This window comes from Acipenser ruthenus, chromosome 7 (genome assembly GCF_902713425.1).
Source record: "Acipenser ruthenus chromosome 7, fAciRut3.2 maternal haplotype, whole genome shotgun sequence".
Taxonomy (NCBI): Eukaryota; Metazoa; Chordata; class Actinopteri; order Acipenseriformes; family Acipenseridae; genus Acipenser; species Acipenser ruthenus.
Window position 1 is genome coordinate 8,554,179 of NC_081195.1, and position 22,502 is coordinate 8,576,680.

Below are 22,502 nucleotides of genomic sequence, written 5' to 3' on the forward strand. Positions count from 1 at the left end.
TTTCCGCACGGCCAGTGGACAGAGCGCCAAGTGGTTTCAGGCTTTCGGAGCGCCAAGCTGCCTCTGAGCAGCTCCAGCAGGGGTTTCTACTGGGGATTCAAGCTCACGCGCACAAACAACACTACTCGCAAACAGTGCGCGTCTGGCATCAGATGCTGAGATCTCTAAATGTATAAGTAATGCGGAAAAGGCCCGTCCCTCACAGTGTTCATTACTGAAAATGCTAAATAAAGGGGAGGGAGTGAGTCAGCAGCTGACGTTAATGTTTAGCACATGTTTCTCTTCATGTTTAACAACTGGGCCGTTCAAACAGAAACTGGGTTCTGTGGTTGCAGCATGACAAATTGACGTAGCTGTTTCTATTTAACATACATTTCCCTGAATATATATACGCATGTGGACACACACACACACCCAAGATCACACTGTGAATTTTCTTACGATACAATTTGCATTTTTGAGTTTGGATCTCCAAAAACCTCAGTCTGTAGTTGGAGAGATGGGACAGAGAGGAGGCTGGTATGCATAGATCTCCAGGCACATCCAGGAATACGGCACTATGAAAGGCAAATGTACGGCTTTGTATTGCAGTACCATGTCCTGCTGTTTGGGTAGCAAATCTCCTTCACTCAGGTATTCCACTCTCCACAGTTTATCTAGGTAATTTTCCCAGCACACCAACACGAATACAATGATTGTGCTAATTGATCAAACTGCTGCAAACAAAAAACAGAGGAATATATTCTGAAGCACTAATAAGAGACAAGGTATTTCCTAACTTAAGAAATGGTCAACACCCACATCCAAGGTGTTAAGTACAAGGTAAACACTCTTTCTTTGCATGTACCAAAAGGTGCTAAAAGCAATGGGTGAATACTGAATATGATCTGGGAACACTGTTGCTTAGTGTGAAAGGGTCATTGATACCCATTATCTTTAATGCCACTCAATGTGCTGAAAACCCATGCTCTCACACAGACACACAAAATTTCTATCTTCTGCAAGCAAACAGATCAGATAATTTCCCAACCTCCTTTAGAAAATATAATAAAATAAAGCAAATTTGTGTAACATTTGGCTAGCCCCTCACATAACACATTTGATTTGGCACTAGCTTAATACTGCATGATATAGGATTGAGCTGATTCTTAATCTTTTTTATTATAACCAAGTTAGTGTTTTATGGATTAGACAACATGAAATATTTGATATTTGCAAGTCACAGCTTGTGCACTTCTAGTCATCTCCCTCCACCTTCAAATAATAAAAAAGAAAAGAAAAAAAGAACACAACCGATCTAGAAGGAACTGGAATTACTCAGATTCCTGTTTAACATGAAAAGTCAATGCACACAAGGATGATTTTGTTCAGTAGTATCGCTTACAACATTATATGAAACTAAACACTACAGACCAAAAGTTTTTGTTTCTACCAATTCTACCTCTGAACTTTGTGTTTTTGATGGTATGGATGAACATCCGAACATCCCAATAGCACTGGCTCTGAACTGCAGGCAAACAAACAAACAAAGTAACATAGAAGCAGAGTGTGCTTTGCTGAGTGACCAGGCTTCCGGAGAATGAAAGCTTCACACAGGGCCATGATGCTGCTTCCTTGCTGTAAATTACACAGATGCTGCTTGTTCCTTTGCGACATACTTGCAGCACATTGCATGAGACATCTGCCCTGACAACACATTTTTAAGTTTTTTTTTAAACAAGTAATACATATAAAATCAAAATATTTTCACATTTTGACACATCTGTGCAAAACTGCTGCAAGGTCAAATAAAAAATAAGGAACAAAGCCCCTCATCTTATTAACCCTCCTATTATGTTCAGAATTTAGGTTTGTTATGTTTCGGGTAATATTGACCCAGTGCAATTTCAAACAAATTGAAACAGCCTTGAATTGATACGATATTTCTTTGTTGCACAGCATTTACTCTTATGTTGCAGAGAAAATTAGCCTCTGCCTTGCAGAGATTTATATAAACCTGGTTTATAAACACCTCTCCAGACAGGTGCAGCCATTTCCAGACATCTTAATAATAATAATAATAATAATAATAATAATAATAATAATAATAATAATACCAAACTACATAGATAAATACCTATGTTTGTATACAAGATCAATTCTAAAAACAAAATAAGTGTCTCAAAAGTTCTTATTTTCTGTTTATAAGTTTGTGACCCCAACCTAAGAAAAGTCATAAAAATGTTAGGGAGAAAAACAAAAGAAACATTTAAAGGTCAATGGAAACCAATGTCATGTCAAATAGACCCGAAACATAACAGGGGGTTAACTGTAGACTGATATTGAGGTAGAGTAGTTATAGCAATGAAAGCTGCTTACCTCTAGCGTTGAGTACCAGGAAGACATAGGCCCCAAACACGGTGACGCAAACATGAATCCAAGTCATTCTCGCAGTGTAGGAATCAGATCTCGAATCTATTGCGCTGCAGACAGACAGTCAGCCTCCTTCCAAACTGTGCAATCGATCTGCTGGTCAGGCACTCCTGTGAGTTTGCACAGCAGCAGCAGCAGCAGCAGCCGCCAGTCAGTCAGTCCTCAGGTCCTGGGTTGCGAGTGCACGTGTGCTTGTGTGTGTGTGTGTGTGTGTGTGTGTGTGTGTGTGTGTGTGTTTGTGAGGAAAAAGGGGATGAGTGGCTGGGGTAGGGAGGGTGGGGATGCTTTCTAATGTGTACTTCTCACTGGCTCTGTATGTTGATAAGGCTGTAAAACAAACAAAAAATAAAACCAAACAAGGTTAGCATGTATCTTTAATTTACTCTATACAGTAAAAAAGGAAAAAAAAAAAGAGAGAACTTGGTTGGCAGCTTTTTAATATTGCGCACAGTTCATTTAAAACAAGGTTAGATTTATTACCCCTCCAGAAAGAAAAAAAAAACTGGTAGGCTATATTTGTTATAAGTTAGTTATAACAAAAACAGTATACCACTCTTCACGAATAGACTAGAAGAAAACAGTATGTGTGAGCCCGATTAGCCCTCGCTTTTACTTAAAATAAAAAACCACGAGGGTGACAGATTAGCTTTTAAATCCTAATAAACTCGGGACATAGCACAGGCAGAAATGTATCAGTTTGAATGGTGAGGGCGTTGGAAGTGACGTGACCGAGGGGCTTGCTGGGACGCAATCAGAAGTAGAGAACATATTATAACGAGCCTGGTACTGAGCTGTTATCAGGAGGTCCTATAGTGCTAATGAAAACAAAAAACACCAGGGACCTGCCGAGGAATTACAGCCCAGGTTTATCAATACAGGAACCAGCTATACAAACATGAAAACAAATAAACTCAAAATCAGCAGGGTATGGGAGGCTGCAGATACGATAAGATTATAAAAAAAAGCAAAACATTCTGTGGAGGCAGGATGCAAACTTTGAAACAAATCACTGTAGACAGGACTCGAGACACAGGGAACCGATTGTGTTCACAGAATTCCATCCTTTGGAAAAATGACACTAGATTCTACTTGCGTTGCTTTCTCAGTGCTTATAAAATCATGTAGACTGTTGTTTCTGTTGATCAAATGTTTCACACAGGTTGTTCTTATTCAGGCTACCTCAAACGTTTCATGGGTACTTCCACAAAAAATCTGCATGTAGACTCAAGATCTAATATATAATCGTATTGTATATTTTGTTATTGTGTTTTTAATCTCTATACAAATTTATTTTACTTTGACATTATTTTGTTTTGTCTTGTACAGTGCTCAGATACTTTTTGTAAGAAAGGTACTATATAAAGAACATCTGATTGATTAAAAAACCCACGTACAGTAGCTACTTCTTGTCCACCAAATGACACAATGATAAATACATGCATGATTTATAATGGCTATGAATACAGGATGCTCCCTGCCTATCTTGTGCAAGACATTTTCAAATAGTTTCCAGGTTTTATTCAAAATGCACTAAAACGAGCAGATGTTGAGATTAAAGGTTCTGGGTTTCACTAACCTGACCCAATCATTCTGCTCACACAATAGGTTCTGTTGTGACAGTGCAGCCTCTGGGCAAGACATTTATACCTCCACATTCACATTGCATTTACACTGCACTGCCAGAACCACTGCCACTCAGCACCTCGGGTGCAGCGAGAAACACATCAAGCTGTTGAGTTAGACAAAGGGGTTCACCCCCACCACCCACATCCTCCCTCATCAACTTCTATAAGAACAGCACAATCTTTTTATTTCAATAATCCGATCAATGTGATCATTCTCTTTTCTGCGATAGCTTAATTGGACGAGAAAGGGTATAAAAAGAAAGAAAAAAACAGCTTAAAAACAGGGATAGGTTGACACAAAGACGATTTTTGTTAAAGACAAAACACAAGGCTTATTTTTTTTTGTTGCCCATCTTCGGCCTCTTGTTTTTCACGGGCATGACCCTCTAACCCCTGTCAGCCTGGCGCTATTCTTGAATGGCTAAACATGTCCAAATTATTTGTTCAAGGACGTTTCACAATTACCGGCATTGGCCCCGTCTAGCATAAACAACTTGATCTGTCTGTTCTCTTGTAGCTCCGTGCCTTTCCCTGCAATTAGTGCTCTGAGTGGCATTTCGGACAGGGACAAATTAGTGGCAGAGCAGGGCAGTGTCTGTCACTTTCGATTTGTGTATGGGGGACAAAGAGCTCCAACCTCTGCCCTACTTTTCACACATCCATGACTTCTGGGTAATGAGAGAACAAAGGAGGGTTCCTCAAGGCAGAGGGACAGGACAGCTAACCAACAACCCTTAAATTTTGAATAGAGATGGTGGGGATTCTAGGCCGGCGATGTTGGGGGGGGGGGGGGGGGGAACCTGGTGGCACACTTTGACCCTGGCCACACCCTCCCCAACACAAGGCAAGTAAAGCCTGTGGTTAGCTGCGGGTTCCTGTAACAAATTATTGTTTAATTAGAATTAGGGATTCTGTTTTTTGGTTTTTATTAAATTTCAGTTTTCCGTGCTTATTTTTTAGCTATTTGAGTTATATGTAAATCTCTTTTTTTTCGGGGCTTTCACATTTTATATACTGTATGAAATTATTGTTTTCAGTTACTTTTGTATTTTTTCTGTTATAATATGTATAGTAACTTGACAGTACTTGCACACTTCTATTGCATCCTTACAATCCTCTACTAGAAACGTAGGAATTTTCTGCCATTCAGTACTCCAGTATTCAGAACGAATCAATGCGAGATACAAGCCAGGAAGGAGGGAGATTGCTGAACTGCACTGGGTACGATTGTTTTGTTTTTAAATTATTATAATTTTTTAAGTCAACATGAAGAGTAACCATTTCCAGTGTTTTTCCGGTTTATTCGATATACACCTATTACATTTTTTTTTTGTATCGGGGGGAGGGGGGTTATCGGTTAAAACCGAAAATCAGAAGCCCTAATTATAATTTCTACAAGAGGGAAGTGCATAGGCTTGCGCCATGGGGTACTGAAACACTCAAAAAGAAAGGAGATTATAATTTTGTTGTAAACCTAAAATGTGGACCAGCACAGTTTTTCCTGCTTTAATAATCTAGCAAAAATACCTATTTGCAGGGCTGCAGATTCACACTACTGATCTCAGTATAATCAACAGTTTATACTGAGATCAGTGTCAGGCCCCCAGGCCAGGAAGCAGCAAGGAAACCCTAGCCACACTGCCCTGGCGGCAGAGCTCAAACACTGACATTCACACTCGACTGTGTGATTCTCCTCCTCCTACGCAGGTATGAGGAAAACAAACTGTGGAATGAGTGCCCACTTGACACTTTCACAAAACTACACAGCAAAAGAATTTAAATGAATATTTAAAAATGGCAACATGTCATAGGAAAAAGTGCTTCAGCAGCATTAGTGGGTTCAACCAACCCCCCTAAATTATATTATATTACAATTGGTGTAGTAATTATAGTAATTCATAGCACGGCTAGTAACTACAATAGAGTCAATGCTATAGTTTTAGGACAGAATTCACGAATGAATAAAATATGTATGTATGCCACTGTATAAAAGCCACACAATCCTGCAGTTAGATCTCAGAGTTCTCACTCAAATTCCCTTAACTGCCTTAGGTACAGAGTAAAGGCTAGTGTGGAGTAGTGGTTAGGGCTCTGGACTCTTGACCGGAGGGTCGTGGGTTCAATCCTAGAAGGGGGACACTGCTGCTGTACCCTTGAGCAAGGTACTTTACCTAGATTGCTCCAGTAAAAATCCAACTGTATAAATGGGTAATTGTATGTAAAAATAATGTAATTGTATGTAAAAATAATGTGATATCTTGTAACAATTGTAAGTCGCCCTGGATAAGGGCATCTGCTAAGAAATAAATAATAATAACACTACTAAGAAAACTTGGTAGAACTACAGGAAACCATTGCAGAAGTACAGCACACAAGAAGGGGAGAGAGAACACAAAATGTGTGTTCTGTTAATAAAACTGTTGGGTTGTCCATCCACTGACGGATAAAGATTAAGGTTAAATCAAGTCATGATATACTATGTCATGGAATGCACCACATGTGTGTCCTATTAATAGAAAAACGGGCCCCACTAAATATACAGTAGATATTTTAAAACGCTCAGGTCTCACAAGGCTATCCACATGGGAACTCTATGTGCCAGATTTACTGCAAATGTTCAACCCACCTAATCTAACACAGTGTGGTCAATATTACTTATGTAAACAGCAGTAGATCTTCAAGAGACAGTATTACGTCTTCATGACGTTATAACATTACCTGCAAGATATATTGGACGAAGCTTTCTGAGTAACTTACAAAAACTATTTCAGATTTATAAAACACTTTGGGGTAACTCTGATCGCCCCCCACCCAAGTTTGGTGACTGGGTTTACATTCTTGGCTGCCATTCTGGAATCATGAATAAATGTCTGCATGTCCTTATTAATTCTCACTCAAGCGACAGTCATAACTCTTCCAATAAAGCACACAATGGTACTCTAGTTTCCCCCGAGCTTGCTGTCCTGGTTGCTTGGCATCTCCTGCAGCTAGATGAACAACGATTTGCAACTGTGCTCCAGTTTACTCTATGGGCATGTCTTATTAACTGGTTGGTTTTCCCAGCTACACCAATTGTAATCCAAACTATTGCAAGCCAAATTAGACCACATAAAAGCATCTGCACATGTTTACAACTCTCTGGATTTGTTTATTATTGGAAACAGCTAATCAGAGGTGACATTCCCCACCGACAACGTACGTGACAGTATTTGGGATACTGGTTACTTTTATCGAGATCAGAAGGTAAATATTGAGCCCTTGCAGCCTATCCTAAGGTTTCACAGACCCCGATTAGAACTAATCTTGGACTGTTACGTTACGTAAAGTAGTCCAAGATTAGTGCCAATTAAGGTCTGTGAAACCACCCCTATAGGTCTAACCTGCAGCTCAGCTCTCACGTCGACGACAGAAATCTTCCCAGAAAACACGCTGACCCTTTTCTAGACATACTTTCATTTCCCATTTGAAATACACAATGTATGAAATGATAGCTCAAGCAGGAGGCCCTGTAAAATCAACCTTATTCAGAATGCTGCTACAAGAATTCTAACTAAAACCAGAAAAGGTGAACATATTACTCCTGTCTTAGCCTCCTTACACTGGCTTCCTGTGCAGTTTCAAATTGATTTTAAGATTTTATTTTTAACTTCTAAAGCCCTTAATGGTTTAGCATCCAGTTATTTACAAGAGCTGTTGATCCCATACATTCCTAAGCGGAATCTTAGCTCTCAGGATGCAGGGCTCTTGGTTATTCCGAGGGTAAATACAAACAGTATGGGAGGAAGGGCCTTTTCTTACAAGGCTCCTACATTATGGAACGCGCTGCCTTTTTTTGTCAGAGACTCTAGGAGTCTTGCTGTTTTTAAGTCAAGATTGAAGACTTATTCATATACACAGGCCTTTTTATTATAGTCTTTATTACTGTTTTGTAATTACATTTATTTAAAATAGTCTTTTTATTATAATCTTCATGCTATTTTAATGTTTTATTATGCTGTGTGTATTATGTTTTCTGTAAAGCACCTTGGTGTATGACATAAGGTGCTATATAAATGAAATAAAATAAGACAATTTGATTATTCACAAATCCAATTAATTCCTGGTTAGGCCATGTCACTGGTTATTTTACATGAACTGTGTCGCTAATTCACAAACTCTGGCCCTGAAACACTTCTCTGGGTAGCCGTTTGACCACAGAGCAAAAAGAAATGGGTGTCGTGTCCTCCTCTGCGTCACTTCTACTGACCGTTTATGTGCTGGGTAATTTTCACATTAAATAAAATCCAATTATTGGACTGTGATCTGCTCAGATCTCAGAGAGCTAAGCTGTGTGAACTTCTTGCAGTACCCACAGTTGATGTCTGCAGAAAGCTATATGAAAATCATCTCAATATCATTAATTTATATTACTTATTTATTTCCATAATAATTAGTTTAAAGATTAAAATATATGCCTGCTTAATAGCAATCTACTATTAAATCCATCCATATACTGGTACATCAATAAATGGTCATATTTTTATAATTATTTACAGTATTTAACAAGTCGCTAGCACTGTTTAGCGTTGACCCTCCAGTTTGCACTCAAATCTGTCAATTCCCAGGCTCCAGAGTGGAGCATCCAGTAAAGGCGCTCCATGTGGCTCCATGTGGAGTGCAGGATGTGCCCTATAGTCTGGAATCCAGGCTATTCCTTTGCCAACCGAGGACGGGAGTTTCCAGGGGGCGGCACTCAATTGGCTGAGCGCCGCCCGGGGGGAGGGAGGGTTAGGTCGGCCAGGGTGTCCTTGGCTCTCCGTGCACCAGTGACCCCTGTAGTCTGGCCGGGCGCCTGCAGACTTGCCTGTAAACTGCCCGAGAGCTGCGTTGTCCTCCAACGCTGTAGCTGTTGGGTGGCTGCATAGTGAGTCCGCAGTGCGAAAAAAAGCGGTCAGCTGACGGCACACGCTTCGAAGGACAGCGTGTGTTCGTCTTCGCCCTCCCGAGTCAGCGCAGTGGTGGTAGCGGTGAGCTGAGCCTAAAAATAATTGGCCATTTCAAATTGGGGAGAAAATAATAAAAAATAATTGGCAACTACAATTAAATAAAAAAAAAAAAAAAAATCTGTCAATTCAGATAAATCATTAGGCTTTCCTTGGTATCCATCACGATATATTTAACCCACTTATAAAATCGAGGCAAAACAATAAGAAACCAAGTGCAGTAGACATACTTTTCAGATTACCCCCTTTTGGTATACAGAGCATTCCTCTCTAGTTTTCTGTGTCACAATTTCCTTCTCCCTTGCCCTTCCTGAGGCCCCTCTTTGCACTGAGGCAGGGAGGCAGGCAGGCAGGGAGGCAGGCAGGCAGGCAAGCCGTCCCCCTACCCCCCCCCAATCCCCTCTTCTCGGCGCCCTGCCTGGCATGCCTTTCAAGGCTCGGTAGACTGCAGAGCAGACTTTCTGGCTCCACTGCCATTGTTTGCTTGGCTGCTTTGCGCCTCATCCAGAGCTGGATTAGCATAAGAAGAATATTGCTGTAGTGTGGAGAGCTTCTACCAACCTTTCGTCTACCCCCACCTTCCTAATCTCTCACTCCCAGCAATCGCTCCTGCCATCTCCTTTCATACAGTGTTGTCTCTCTGCCTGCCTCATGACTTTCCATGGGGGGAGGGGGGGGGGGGAGGGTATAAAATGTTTTTTACAAGAATTTAACTTGTCATGTTAGTTTCATAGGTGGTTAATCCTCAGATTTTTTAAAACACAAATATAATACTGAATGTATAAAAAGTTGCTTTTTTTTTTTTTTTTAAAAGTCATATGGGGGTACCAGCAGGTCAACAACATTCTTCATTTATACAGCACCCTTACAGTCACTGCCCTCTCCAGGTGCTTTCAAGCTCCTTCATCTGCTTTGAAGAGAGCAATGATATGACCCCTCTTGCATGTCTTCAGTCAGCATGTCTCTCAGCTATCGTATCCCTCCTCGGTAAAGCGGGGGAGCAGAGACTCATGTAGCTGCCTGCCCACCCCTAGACTGCATGTCTTAAACTTACTGAAAACAAAAAAACACATAAAAATGTAACAGATTTAAAAAAAAAAAAAAAAAGAAAAAAACCACACACACACACCACCACCACCTTCATGACAAAAAAATAACAAAAAGATTTAAGGCTTTTTCCAAAATATTAAGTCTCTTCCTTTATCTGTATGGCAGTGCTTCAAAACCTAGGAGACCACAAATAGATTTCACACCAAATTTAAAACTGATTTTATATGTTTTTGCATACAATAAAGAAAGTGCCACATTCTAAAATTTACAAAATCAGATACAGAGTTGCCACGACTAGTGCTTGATCAAAAAGTTGGCGTTTGTCTCACCATTCAAGATAACGCTAAATTCACAAAGTAGCGCTGACTAAAGGCAGACACAATGAAGTAAGCACCAGAAGAGCTTCTGGGCCAATCTCAAAATATTGTAGTAGTTTGTTTCGTGATGTGAATTACACTACAGTCCAATAAGGGCCTAGATGAGACTACCCAAGGTTTAAAGCAGTGGATCACAACTCTGGCCCTTGTGATCCATTCCAGTGTCGGTCTTTATTCCTAGCAGGTCCTAAATTATACTTTAGTTGTGCACCGCTAGTTTTTAGAAGGTAGATGTTATGTTTAAATCAACAATCAAGTCCACTCCACACTAGTCCAGTCCATTTATTAAATTCCAGCTCTAACCCTGCACAGATGACAGCACTCAGAAAAACACTTTCCTCTGGCTGCCTTGGGCTCATTACTGCTTAAAAAACATTCTGTAATCACTGGTTATTCCCAGTGCTGAGGGGCTATTACTGCAAGGTATTTGTTCAGATTGGTCAACAGATTCAACTTGTATTATCATGATTCGATCTCTAGGCCGGTGTTTGTGATCCTTTGTTTACTCCTTCTTTAGCCAAGTACAAAGGCTGAATTCAAAAGATGTTTGACAAGTTTGTATTCCAGGTTAGGGATCTCAAATTGGCCCTAAACTTGCTATTTACCACACCTCTTGCTAATTAACACATTGCCCTAATCATTAAAACAATGGGCAGATAAGGAATGTAGTAATGAATGGCTGCGGAACGTGGCTTATTTTGGTCCCATTAACTTTTCTCCAAGGTTGTACATTTATGTTTAAAAAGAATAAAACAAGCATTTTTTTGTGAAAAGGGTTGTTACCCATTTAAACCATTATACACATTTTCAATAAAAAAAAGAGGATTTCATTATAGTAGTCATTTATATCACGTTTATTTTATTTATGAATTTCAAATAGCATCAAATTTAACTTTTTGAAATAGAAAACCATGCAAGATAGTCAGAATAAGAAATATTTTGTTATTAAAAAAACAAACGTGTAGAAATAGTATGACGCTTAGATTTTTTTTATCTAACTATTACAGCCTTACTTTTCCAACATGGAGAAGTTTAGGAATACTAATGGTACCATTGAGTTGAAGGACTTATAAAGTGTTAGTGTTATTATTTTTCCTTTTTTTATTGCGAACACAGACAGAGTTTGGTTTCAAAATCACTACACTGCTGCCAGTTACAAACAGTGCAGCGCTCTCATTTAGTCGTCAGCCATCTCTTAATTTTCCATTACCTGCTAACACATTCCAGAGGCCAGCTTGATAAACAGCAGCTGATATCTGCAGCACTCAAGAGGCCAGCCCTCCCTTCTTCGCTCTCTAAAACCAGGGTGGCTGTTATAATCACCAAGTTTCAAAGGGCTGGCTTACACCCTCAACAAGCAAAGGCAGCTCACTCAACAAAGGACAGGTTAAGCAGTGTGTTTACTCAAGAGAGGAGTGTTACAGTCTCCACTTATCACTTCTTTACATATTTCCAAACATTTTCATTCAGGCCTTAAATTAACAGTTTATTAGAAACCGTTGAGAAAAGGAGAACGGTTCAGTAAATGTTACAATGAATGGACTGCTGCCTCCAAGTATATCCCCAGACTCTGCTACTCTAAATAACTATGTCCTGTTCAGAGTTTCACTACAATTTGGAGATAAACAAGTGTTTACCTGTTCGAGTGGGTTCCCACTAGTTTTTTGTAACACTACCAGATTTATTTTCCTTCCACAATAAGGTTTTAAACTAAACACCGTTGTAAAGATATTATTTTTTTTTTTTTTTTTTTTTTTTTTTTAAACGGGCCAGTGTCTTTAGGTAGGCCGAATTCAAAGCAAAAAATCAAAGTACAACAAAATGCACCATGTTAAAAATTTCTCTGATTACACATCAAAACAGCAGTAATTTCAAATTGTAAGACAAGGCACAATCTAAAAAGCAACTGCACCTCTATTTTAAAATCCTGTACCCGCTGTGGAGTAATAACTCTTCACAAAGGGGTCACAACTTACCTTTATAGTTTAATGCACACAAAAATGGGAAGAAATGCACATTTCCTTCAAGTCCTGTTAACTTCCAATATGTTCCCAAAAATGTAAATAAAAAAAGACCCAAACACAATAACATCCATGAGAAATATTGAGGAAAGCAAAGGTTCACACAGAGATTCCAAGGACTGATAGATCCTCCACTACTTTAGGCATCTGGGAGAGTTTTGTGCGAGAGGGGGTGGGTAAGGAGAGGGAGAGGGAGGTGGGGGCTGTTCCAATCTAACTGGCTATTAATCACTTCTTCCTGACCCTGCCACCCCACCCCCCTGTCAGTCAGTGCTAAACAATGCATTACCTTCTGAAATACCTCATAGCAACTGACCATGGGGCCAAATGGCAGAGTTGTTTTCAGATGCTCCTTTTCCAAAAGTAGGTGTCGGATTTTCACTCACTTAAAGCAGAAAGGAGAATGGGACAAAATGGCATTCTTTTTCACAGCGTTGAAGCAGGCTCAGTGCTAGCTCATATTTAAGTGTTAAATTAGTCTGTGCTGATAATTAAATCACCAAGCCTATTTGCAGAATGCTGTTATTCTGTGTGGGCACAACTGTATTGGCAACTGATGCTTTTAATAGTATTTTTAATTTTTATTTTTGCAAACTTATTTAGTATGGTAATTTGCCTTCAAAATTGACTCACCTGGTGTGTGTAGGGTAGGCCTATATTTCACATTCACAGATACTTTTGAAGCCACTGCTGAAATAAGTTTTGTTTTCTTTCTTAAATTTTTTCCCCCTAATTTAAAAATTCACAATAAAAAAAGTTTAAATAAATTACACTTATGTAAGTTACTGGTCTATTCTTATTTAAGTACTACTACCACTGCTGCTTTTTGCTGTTTTTATCATCAGACTACGACTACGAACTTACGATACCAATGTACTGTACAGACAGACTTTCATAAAGATAAAAACAAAGTCAAATCAGTATTTTTTTTTTTTTTTTGAGGGGGTGGCAACACTCCTTGTACCTGTGTGGTGGTTTGTGGAGACAGAAAATAAAAAGCCAGCAATGAGAAATGGGCAGAGACTCTGCCATGCCACAGATGTTGAGGCAAAGGTAGCCTATATGCTGTAATTATATAGCAGACAGATGATGTCACTTCCACATTTTGCAGCAGTGAGTAAGAGTGTAACGTGTGCTTGACCTGCACGCTGGAAACATCATCTCGGGACATCAAGTCCTGCTTAAAGTCTGGCACGTCAAATCATTTTGTTCAGCCTAATGTAATCTACAAACATATGGTTGTGTGATTTTACAAAAACAGGCTCTCCTATCCCCTTTGCAAGTCTCGTCTGCCTGCAAACAAGTTTTGTTAACTCCTGTCGTACTGCATTGAGGGAACTATTATTAATTAATATTACAAAAAAACATTACAACAGTAATTTCTCAGGGTCGTCATTAAGAACTTGGGTACAAGAGGAATATACTGTGGTTTTATCTAAATGGTCAATTCTGTACCAAATTGGCCCAACTGCCTGCTCTAGCGTGGAAAGAGGCAAGAGGGGAAAACACATTGAAAACTTTCAGGATCAAATCGTCCTTTCCTCAAGAACCATATTCTACTGCTTGTTAGCACTTCCAAATAGTGTGTGCAGTTTCCCTTTTGTCTCCAAAGTAACACAGTTGGTTCATTATATATATATATATATAGGAGGGTGTGTGGTCCAGTGGTTAAAGAAACTGGTTTGTAACCAGGAGGTCCCCGGTTCAAATCCCACCTCAGCCACTGACTCATTGTATGACCCTGAGCAAGTCACTTAACCTCCTTCGGGTGAGACGTAGTTGTAAGTGACTCTGCAGCTGATGCATAGTTCACACACCCGAGTCTCTGTAAGTCGCCTTGGATAAAGGCGTCTGCTAAATAAACAAATAATAATAATTATTTATATATATATTATATATATATATATATATATATTTTTTTATATATATATATATATATATATATATATATATATATATATATATATATATATATATATATATATTATATATAGACACACACACACACACACACAAATGCTCTGTAAACAGACTCACTCTCTGATGAAATTGAGCCTAGCAATTAAAAGGCAGGAAATGTGTTGATTACACAGGGCCTTCTGTGGCACTGCTTGGGTTAAAGGTTAATCTTTGCTACAGGCAGCTACAGTTTAAGGTAACCAGACCTTACAAACCACAATTGTGCATGATTAGAACTTTACTGTCAAACTAAACACAGAGGTTTTAGTATTTGTTTCTTTTCTTTACAATATATTTTATACATTTCATCTTGAATAGTCATGCCATTTCTCATATGACTGATTAATCATCTGGATGGTCAAAAATAGTGTGTAGATGGAGGAGCAGGAGCAGTTTTAGTTTTTTGTTCCCCACCAGACCTTTGTTTGTTTGGGCTCTTACTACCTGTAATACACTAAGAAAGTGAACTTCTCCCCAATCAAAGTGAAATTGAACAAGTCTGGAAATCAACAAGATTAGCAACAAAATAATTATGGGACTGGCAAGATTGTTGTCATGCCAATAAACAGCGTTCTTTGAGTAACACAAAATCCTGATTTAAAAAAAAAAAAATACTAGTCTTCATCCTAACCTTATAAAGGTATCAACTTTCTGTGCACTACTAATTGTTCTGGAGAGAGACTTTCAGAACTGTGGAGCACACAGTAGCATATGATCTAAAAGCAGTTGTGTCTCCAGCACACTTACTTATTATTATTTGGAATGTCTCAATTCCAGTAATTGCAGCTCCCCTGCATTCTCCTTTTACTGTAATCAGCAACTATAAAAATGCAAAGCACAGTGTCATGACACAAACATTGCTCTGTGCACATTACAACGCAGCTCTGCCGAGTACACAGCTCGTACTGTAAGGGCAAGAGTATAAAAAGAGCAAATAAATACCTTGTTGAAAGAATTTTTGGGTTACTGAATGGCCAAACGTTTAGTGTTGACAAAACAGAAAAGTCTTACCTCATTTGTAAAAACTCTGACAGCGTAGTCTGAAAATCTTCAAAACTAGTCCAGATGTGTACCATTGTCTTCATCATCTGTATCCTGGTAGAGTCAATTCCAGCTTTAACTTGCAGGACAAAATCAACATTGCAGGCAGAATACCTAAAGGGGAGGGAAAGGCAACAACAACATGATTAAATGACACCCAACATCTGGAAATAAAAATACATGTTAAAACGGCATTAATCCTCAAACACCACAAGAGACCAGATTTTTTTTTTTTTTTTAGCATTCAAACACATCCTGCACCTGCTAGTGAAAGCACTCTTTGTTCAGCGAAGTTCGTAGTGCAAAAAATGTAATAAAATAGAATTAACACTACTCTAACGTTTCAATGACAGCTAAGAACACTTAATCAATCAATCAAATCAAAGTTTATTAGAGAGCAAACAACAATTGACCTGATCGTATTCTGTAAAATGAAAAATCCTCTTGGCAGTAAACGGAGTGGAGGAAATTTGAACAGATCATTTTTTTTAACAGTATTTACTTGAAAGCAAGTTTATGCCTTGACGTTTTTAACTGAAGTGACACACTTGGCTTTAGTACCACAAAGCACATAGAACAAGTGGACGCTGAATGACTCATTGATGCATCTTAAGTGTAAAAACATGTACTGTACACCACACCTATTTCAACCAGTGTCAGTCACTTCACATCCATCCCTTTTTTGTTATTACTTTCCAGTCCTTAATGTAAAGCCAAGTCCAGCTCAAAACAGACAGTTATATTTGTCCAAAAACAAGTCATCCCTGCCTACACCAACACAGCATCAGAGCCTGCACAGTGCCACTTCCCTGAATTTGCATTTGGCTCATTACAGTTAGTGCACATTAAAAAAATATATATAAATTGTGCTGTGTGTTTTTAAATCCAACTACACCAGGCTACAATGCAACTTTGGAAGCCCACATTTCAAGGTCAAATAACCCCATTGTCTCCAGAAACATTTAGAAAGTGCTACTTTTCTCCTTTACTTTGTCTTTTTTTTCTTTCTTCCCACTGAGTTTAAGATGGTTTACATAAACAGTCTCTGCTAAATCACTGCACGGTATGGCAACCTGAACCACGCTGAGATATCAGATGGCACGACTGGAGTCACTGCGCACAGACAGACTGTCACCGGACCGAGAGGCTAAATCTTTTCCAGGACAAACCAGGGGCTGACCCCTGTGGCCTCTACAGAGTGAGAGGCTTATTCAGCCTCCTGGAAACCCACTGTCTCCATTAACAAGAAAACAAAACAAAGGGGGGAGAAGCGGAGAAAAATAACAACCCGTAACGAGAGGAAAATAACCCTTTCACCTGGGGCCTCACGTTTCGGTTTCACTCAGCTGCTATATAGTTTCTACACAAACGTTGTTTTGTTATGGCATTACTTGCAGGGGTTGTGAACAGGGAGTTTAATAGCCAAACCTACTCGCAGTTTTCTTTGAATAAAATACTCAAATAATGTTGGCGACAAGCCAAACAACTTGGTGCTTAAAAGGAGTTTACCAGGTTTTTTTTATTTTTTATTTTATTTTATTTATTTATTTATTGTTACTCAAAGGCACTTATTGACTATCTACAGAACAAATGAATAGATATCTATATTTATTTTAATTACATATAAATAGTTAACAATGTCTAAAATGTGGCAGTTCCCTCAAGTTTACTTTATCGCTGCTCTTTTATAATCTTTTCACATGCATCAAAATGCAACCTGTGACTGGGAATGACTATTGACTACTTTGTGTGGGCAGCTTTAATATTAAAACAGCACAGTATTATCCTTTATATAGTGCCTTTGCATGTTTAAGCATCCCAAGGCGCTGCTTGGTACCAATCAACGAGTATCTATAATTATAGGATAAACGGTGCAATGAAAACAATTCAGGAACATGCTGCACCATGTATTTATCCATGGAGTTTTTCAGCTCAGCTGTGCCAATTACACACTACAAATTAAAGTCTGATGTTTTTAATGCAAGTCCCTTCCCATAGGCTACAAAAGACTAACTGGTATAACAGGCTGCTTGATGACTACAGCAACTTTTCTCTTCTAGATGCAATTCAATTTAAAATTGTCAATCATTGCAACAAACTAAGATTTAAGCAACCACCTGGGACAATCTGCATTAAAACATATTGTAGCAAATATGAAGGTTTTTACATTACACTGGTTTCAGACAGCCGTCGTAATAAAATGTTATCCTAAAAATAAAATCTTTAATAATTGTTTTATACCCACCCCCACATACTGTAGCTCTCTGAACAGGCATTATGTATATGTGTAGTCCTGTACTTGACAGTGAAAGAAAAGTGATGGGGAAAAAAATGGAAGTCAACAAGACTTAATCTGAATTAGATAAGTCGCCTTGGATAAAGGCGTCTGCTAAATAAACAAATAATAAATCACTGCATTGTGAAACTGACCAGAATAAACTTATTTAGTTATAGTTTTTCAATGTGTTTACCAGATGAACGTCTCAAGATTAGCTCACCCCATTATTCACATAAACAGCAGCCAGAGAAGATTGCACAGAGCTATGCCAAAAATAAATTGAAAATGAACAACTACCCCATCTCACAGCCACGATCTGCGTTACCTGTACAAATTAGACATCTCTCCCTTTCTTTCTCATTTCACTTTCAGCAACTGCAGAGGATAACTGCATCACTCTTAATCACAATGGCTATTTTTAGAGAGCTGTCTGTGCATACAGGAATATATTTGGGTTGACGTAAATCATTCCCCAAAAAGACAGCCCTTTACTGAGCCACACCAGCAATTAAAAAAAAAAAAAAAAAAAAAAAAAAAAAAACACACAACAGATCAGAGAATCACCAGTGAGGTTTTGGAAATCCCATTCATTTGATGGTATGTTTGACCCTTTTCAGTTTCAAATACATTTCCTACTTTACTGAAACAGCGAGACTGGTGAAAGGATGGCACAGAAAGGATCTCTAAAGTTTCCATGCAGCTCCGAAGTTAAGTCGGAAGGGTTTAGCAAAAGCAACCACGTAATAAATATATGAAGGACTACACCACGTTGAAACGAATGCAATCTAAGTGATCAATCAAACGCAGCTAACTGAGAATACAAATCATGACCATGAAGGGGGGAATCTCTGCTTATACTGTGGACATTTCTGAACAAATTAATATAGGGTAGGGGGGTTATTACACTTGGACTCGCTTTTCATTAAATCTTTGCTGACCTAAAAAACAAGGCTAGAAAAAAACCTAGTGAAATTTGAACTGGACAATTACTCAAGTGTAATGTCTCTATACAGCAGAAACGCCATGTTTGGATTTCATAAGCCTATAAATATGATGTTGACATCTGAAACAGTTTAGTATATGAGCTCCCAGTGATGCTTATTTAAAGGTCTGTAAAATAGGACAACTCAGGTCTGTCCTCACCTATAGAGTTGCTACAGGATGTCCCCCCTGACACTACCCCCAAAAAAGTTATTACTGGTTACAGTAACCTACGATCAGAACAGTTATTTATGTAACGTATATTTTAAGCAGAAACAAGAACACAAAGGCATTTGAATTAACCAGTACAAAGCTGAACCTTTCCTCTGTCCAGAAGCACAATCATGGGAACATTTGCAAGTCATTACACAGTCAATCAGCTCTAGCAGGGGCCTCATCCAGTGTGGTCCCTGGGGTCTACCGGCCAGTGCGAGAGAGAATCTCTCGCCATGATGTCGGACTGGGCCTGGCCTTGCACATCGAGGGGCCTGCAAACACACAACTCTCTTAATTACCAGAGTCAGAACCTGGCCTGCCACAGTGAACCGGGATAAAAATAATAAATTGGGCATTCCAAATTGGGGAGAAAACTGGGGTAAAAACCATTGCCGACGACTATAAAAAAAAAAAAAGGAGACATGGAATTTTAAGCAAGGTGGGGCTCTAAGGCTGTCTGGGTTAGGGGAAATCAGGAACTATTCAGTAACAAAGCACTTAAGAGCACATTCCTTTCTTCTTTTTTAGTGATAAAGTTGCATATTGTCTGTAACCGTGACTGCTAAATCAAGTAAATGGTTTTCAAAAGCACGCTGTTGTGCGAAGTGGAGGCAAAACTAATGAATACAGTAAAGGGTCTTGTTTAATAAAATGTGTGACTATTACTTTTAAGATTAATGTTTATTTCTCCCAATCCTTTTTTGTTAAATGTATTACCTTTGCATACACTCTCTCTGCAATAGCCTCAATCAGGCTCCTCTGTTTAATATTCCTCGGTGAGCAGTTACTCCTATTAGAACTGAAGTAATTGTGCTATAGCAGGATACTGCTACAAGACTCACATTGAATAGCAGATTAAGACATCTCAGGCTTGACTATACGCTTGAATACTTACACCAGAGCTTAATTAAGATACATCCAGAAGGCTATCGGCGTACAAGTGTAACTAATTAAGCTCACAGTTGAGCCTTCTAAGCCCATGATAAAAAAAATATCAGCTCTACAGTAGACATTCCCTGTAAAATGTTCTTTATTTTTTTCTTTCAGAGTTAAGACAAAACAATTGAATTAATAACTTTCTACTTCTGAAAGGCTCAAAAACAAGCATAAAAAAGTGGAGAGCAAAACAAATCCTTTTGAAACCGTTGTGTTAAAAGTTTCTTGCATGGTAGTTTTACCCTGCAGAGTACCTGCACATGCCAGAGGCTGCAGGATAAACTGAGGGAGTGCCGTGGAAGTGGGCAACAGAATTATAGTGTGTAAAACTCATCACTTACTTGACTGTCACACAATGACATGCTGGTATGGTTTCATTGTGCTTTCCTATATGCTTTTCCACTTGAATAAATATTTAGCTTGACAACTTTCCTGATTGGATCCAATCTCTGTGTTGACAGACTGAACCTTGGACACTGTGACAGTTTTCAAGAGACCTTGAGAAAGCAGCGACTGACTCGCTGAAAATAAATTGCATTTTCACAGAGGCATGGTCCATGGCAACTTCTCCTTTGATGAAGTTCCAGCAGGATAGGGGTCTGTTTTAATCATCTAGACAGTGGCGGATCTACATAGCCCCTTACACTAGTTATGTCTGCTTGTACAGTTCAAGTCAGGTCAAAATTGTAGCCTATGTTTAAATATAACAGACACCAGGAAACGCTGCTCTTCTTTGCAGGAGAGCAATGGGATCTATAGACTTCATCTTGAAGAAGGCACAAAGGGTCTACGAAGCCACCAACACCACTTCAAGCCATCTCAGACGCAAACAAAACATGCTGCAGTGTATTAGGTTCACAATCAAAGAAGTTATACTAACCAGGCTGCTTACTGGTTTTTTGTTTTTTTTTTAGATCTGTGCAGCTTAAAATCCTAGTACTGACCACACCTGAACCTGCTGCTGCTTAGCTTTCTAAGGTCTGAGCAGATCACATTCCAAGTAGAAAAAGAAAAAGCACTGACCAGGCCTAACCCTGCTGCTTTACTTCCTGGGTACCTACGAACCGCCTGCAGGCCGGCCTGTGTGCAATTCAAAACTGCGTGGTCCTCCGATGCTGTAAGTTCTGAGTATGGCAGCACGGTGGGCTTGCAGAGTGGAAAAAAGCGCACGGCTGATGGCACTCGTTTCTGAGGGCGCGAGTGCTCACCTTCGTCTTTCCCAAGTTAGTTCGGGGGGTTGCAGCGGTGAGCCAGGTTGAATAATAATTGGACATTCCAAAATTGGGGAGACAACTTGGAAAATGTATTGTATTCCTACCAAACTACAAGCTTATAAAAGCACAAAGTGTCTTTAAAAGTATCACGAACAGACCATGAACAATGTTTGGAACACAGCAATGAGAATATATTACTGGAATTATGCCCCTCCTGCAAATACAAACTAGCCTCTTATTTACCACTCAATTCCATCTCTACGGCTTTGCCTTGTTGGAAAACACTGTAGACATGACATGGCTATTTTTCACACGTAGACACAATTGCAAAGTTTGCCAAATAAAGTTGGGAAACATTAAGGGGTTTCACAACTCTGACTACAATGAGAATATTAACCCATATATGAATCTTATTTATTTTTAAATCACCCAATATGGTCATATACTTTAAAAGGCATTGAAAGTATATGAAACATTGATAGTTAAGGATATGATTTTGGCATGGGTGATTTTTTGTAGATTTCACGGGCGAGTTGCAGAAAAAAAAAAAAAAAACAAGACTTCATGGAAAGGCCACCAAATAAATCTAGGTTTAGCTACATCAACATAAGAGCTTTTAAATAGTACACCAAAAACAATAATAAAGACTATTGCTTTTGACTGCTTGGAAAAACTTAGTTAAAGGTCCTTTCACACCAATGTAACATTCTTTTTTTTTTTTTTTTTTTTAAACTGTACAGTGCAGGCTTTCACACTGGCCACGTAGTGAAACAGACGGGGTCTGAAATAAACGGAGTTCCTATTTCTCTTTGTGCGTCTGGTGTAAAATGTACATATATACAAAATCAGCATGTCAAATAATAGTTTTTATTACTGTGTGCAAAATGAAACAGTATATAAATATTCTTCAATAAGAACGAGACATTTAAATTGGTTGTTTGAGTAGCCTACAGAGCACTCCCCTTTAAAAAAAAACAAAAAAAAACAGACTACAAAATAGATAAACCTCTCGTTTTAGCTACAGTTTGCAGGAAATAAAAAAAAAAATGTTCAAGTTCAGCAGTCTGAAGTACTTTGTTAAGAAATGTTTAGTTTTAGAGAAAGTGAGCATTTATTTTCAGACTACTTGGGTACACTACATTGTATGAAAAAAAAGTTTCCAGAATTAAAATTAATTAATATTTTTTAAAAGATGCAAGGCCACTTTTGTTAGAAAATAAATAAATTGTATGTTTGTGAAGATCACAACAGTACCATACGATCTGTGTTCATTTATATGCTCGCTCAGCTACAAAATACAAATCTCATTCGCTGACCTACATAGCTAAATGCTGCGTGCATACACAACCAAACAATTTACAGATACTCACATATTTGTATTTTCAGTGCACAACATTGCATTTTAAAAGG

General features: G+C 38.7%; 1 protein-coding gene across 1 annotated transcript in view; it reads right to left on the reverse strand.

Moving 5' to 3' along the window:
* Positions 1-22,502, reverse strand: part of LOC117414699 (bone morphogenetic protein receptor type-1A-like) — a 60,186-nt gene that overhangs the window by 19,960 nt on the left and 17,724 nt on the right. Inside the window, exons 2-3 of the mRNA XM_034024464.3 lie at positions 15,438-15,581; positions 2,359-2,739 (exon numbers count right to left, since the gene is read on the reverse strand). Of these exons, the coding sequence (XP_033880355.1) occupies positions 2,359-2,425 (67 nt within the window). The 5' untranslated portion in view covers positions 2,426-2,739; positions 15,438-15,581. The remainder of the gene's footprint in view (positions 1-2,358; positions 2,740-15,437; positions 15,582-22,502) is intronic.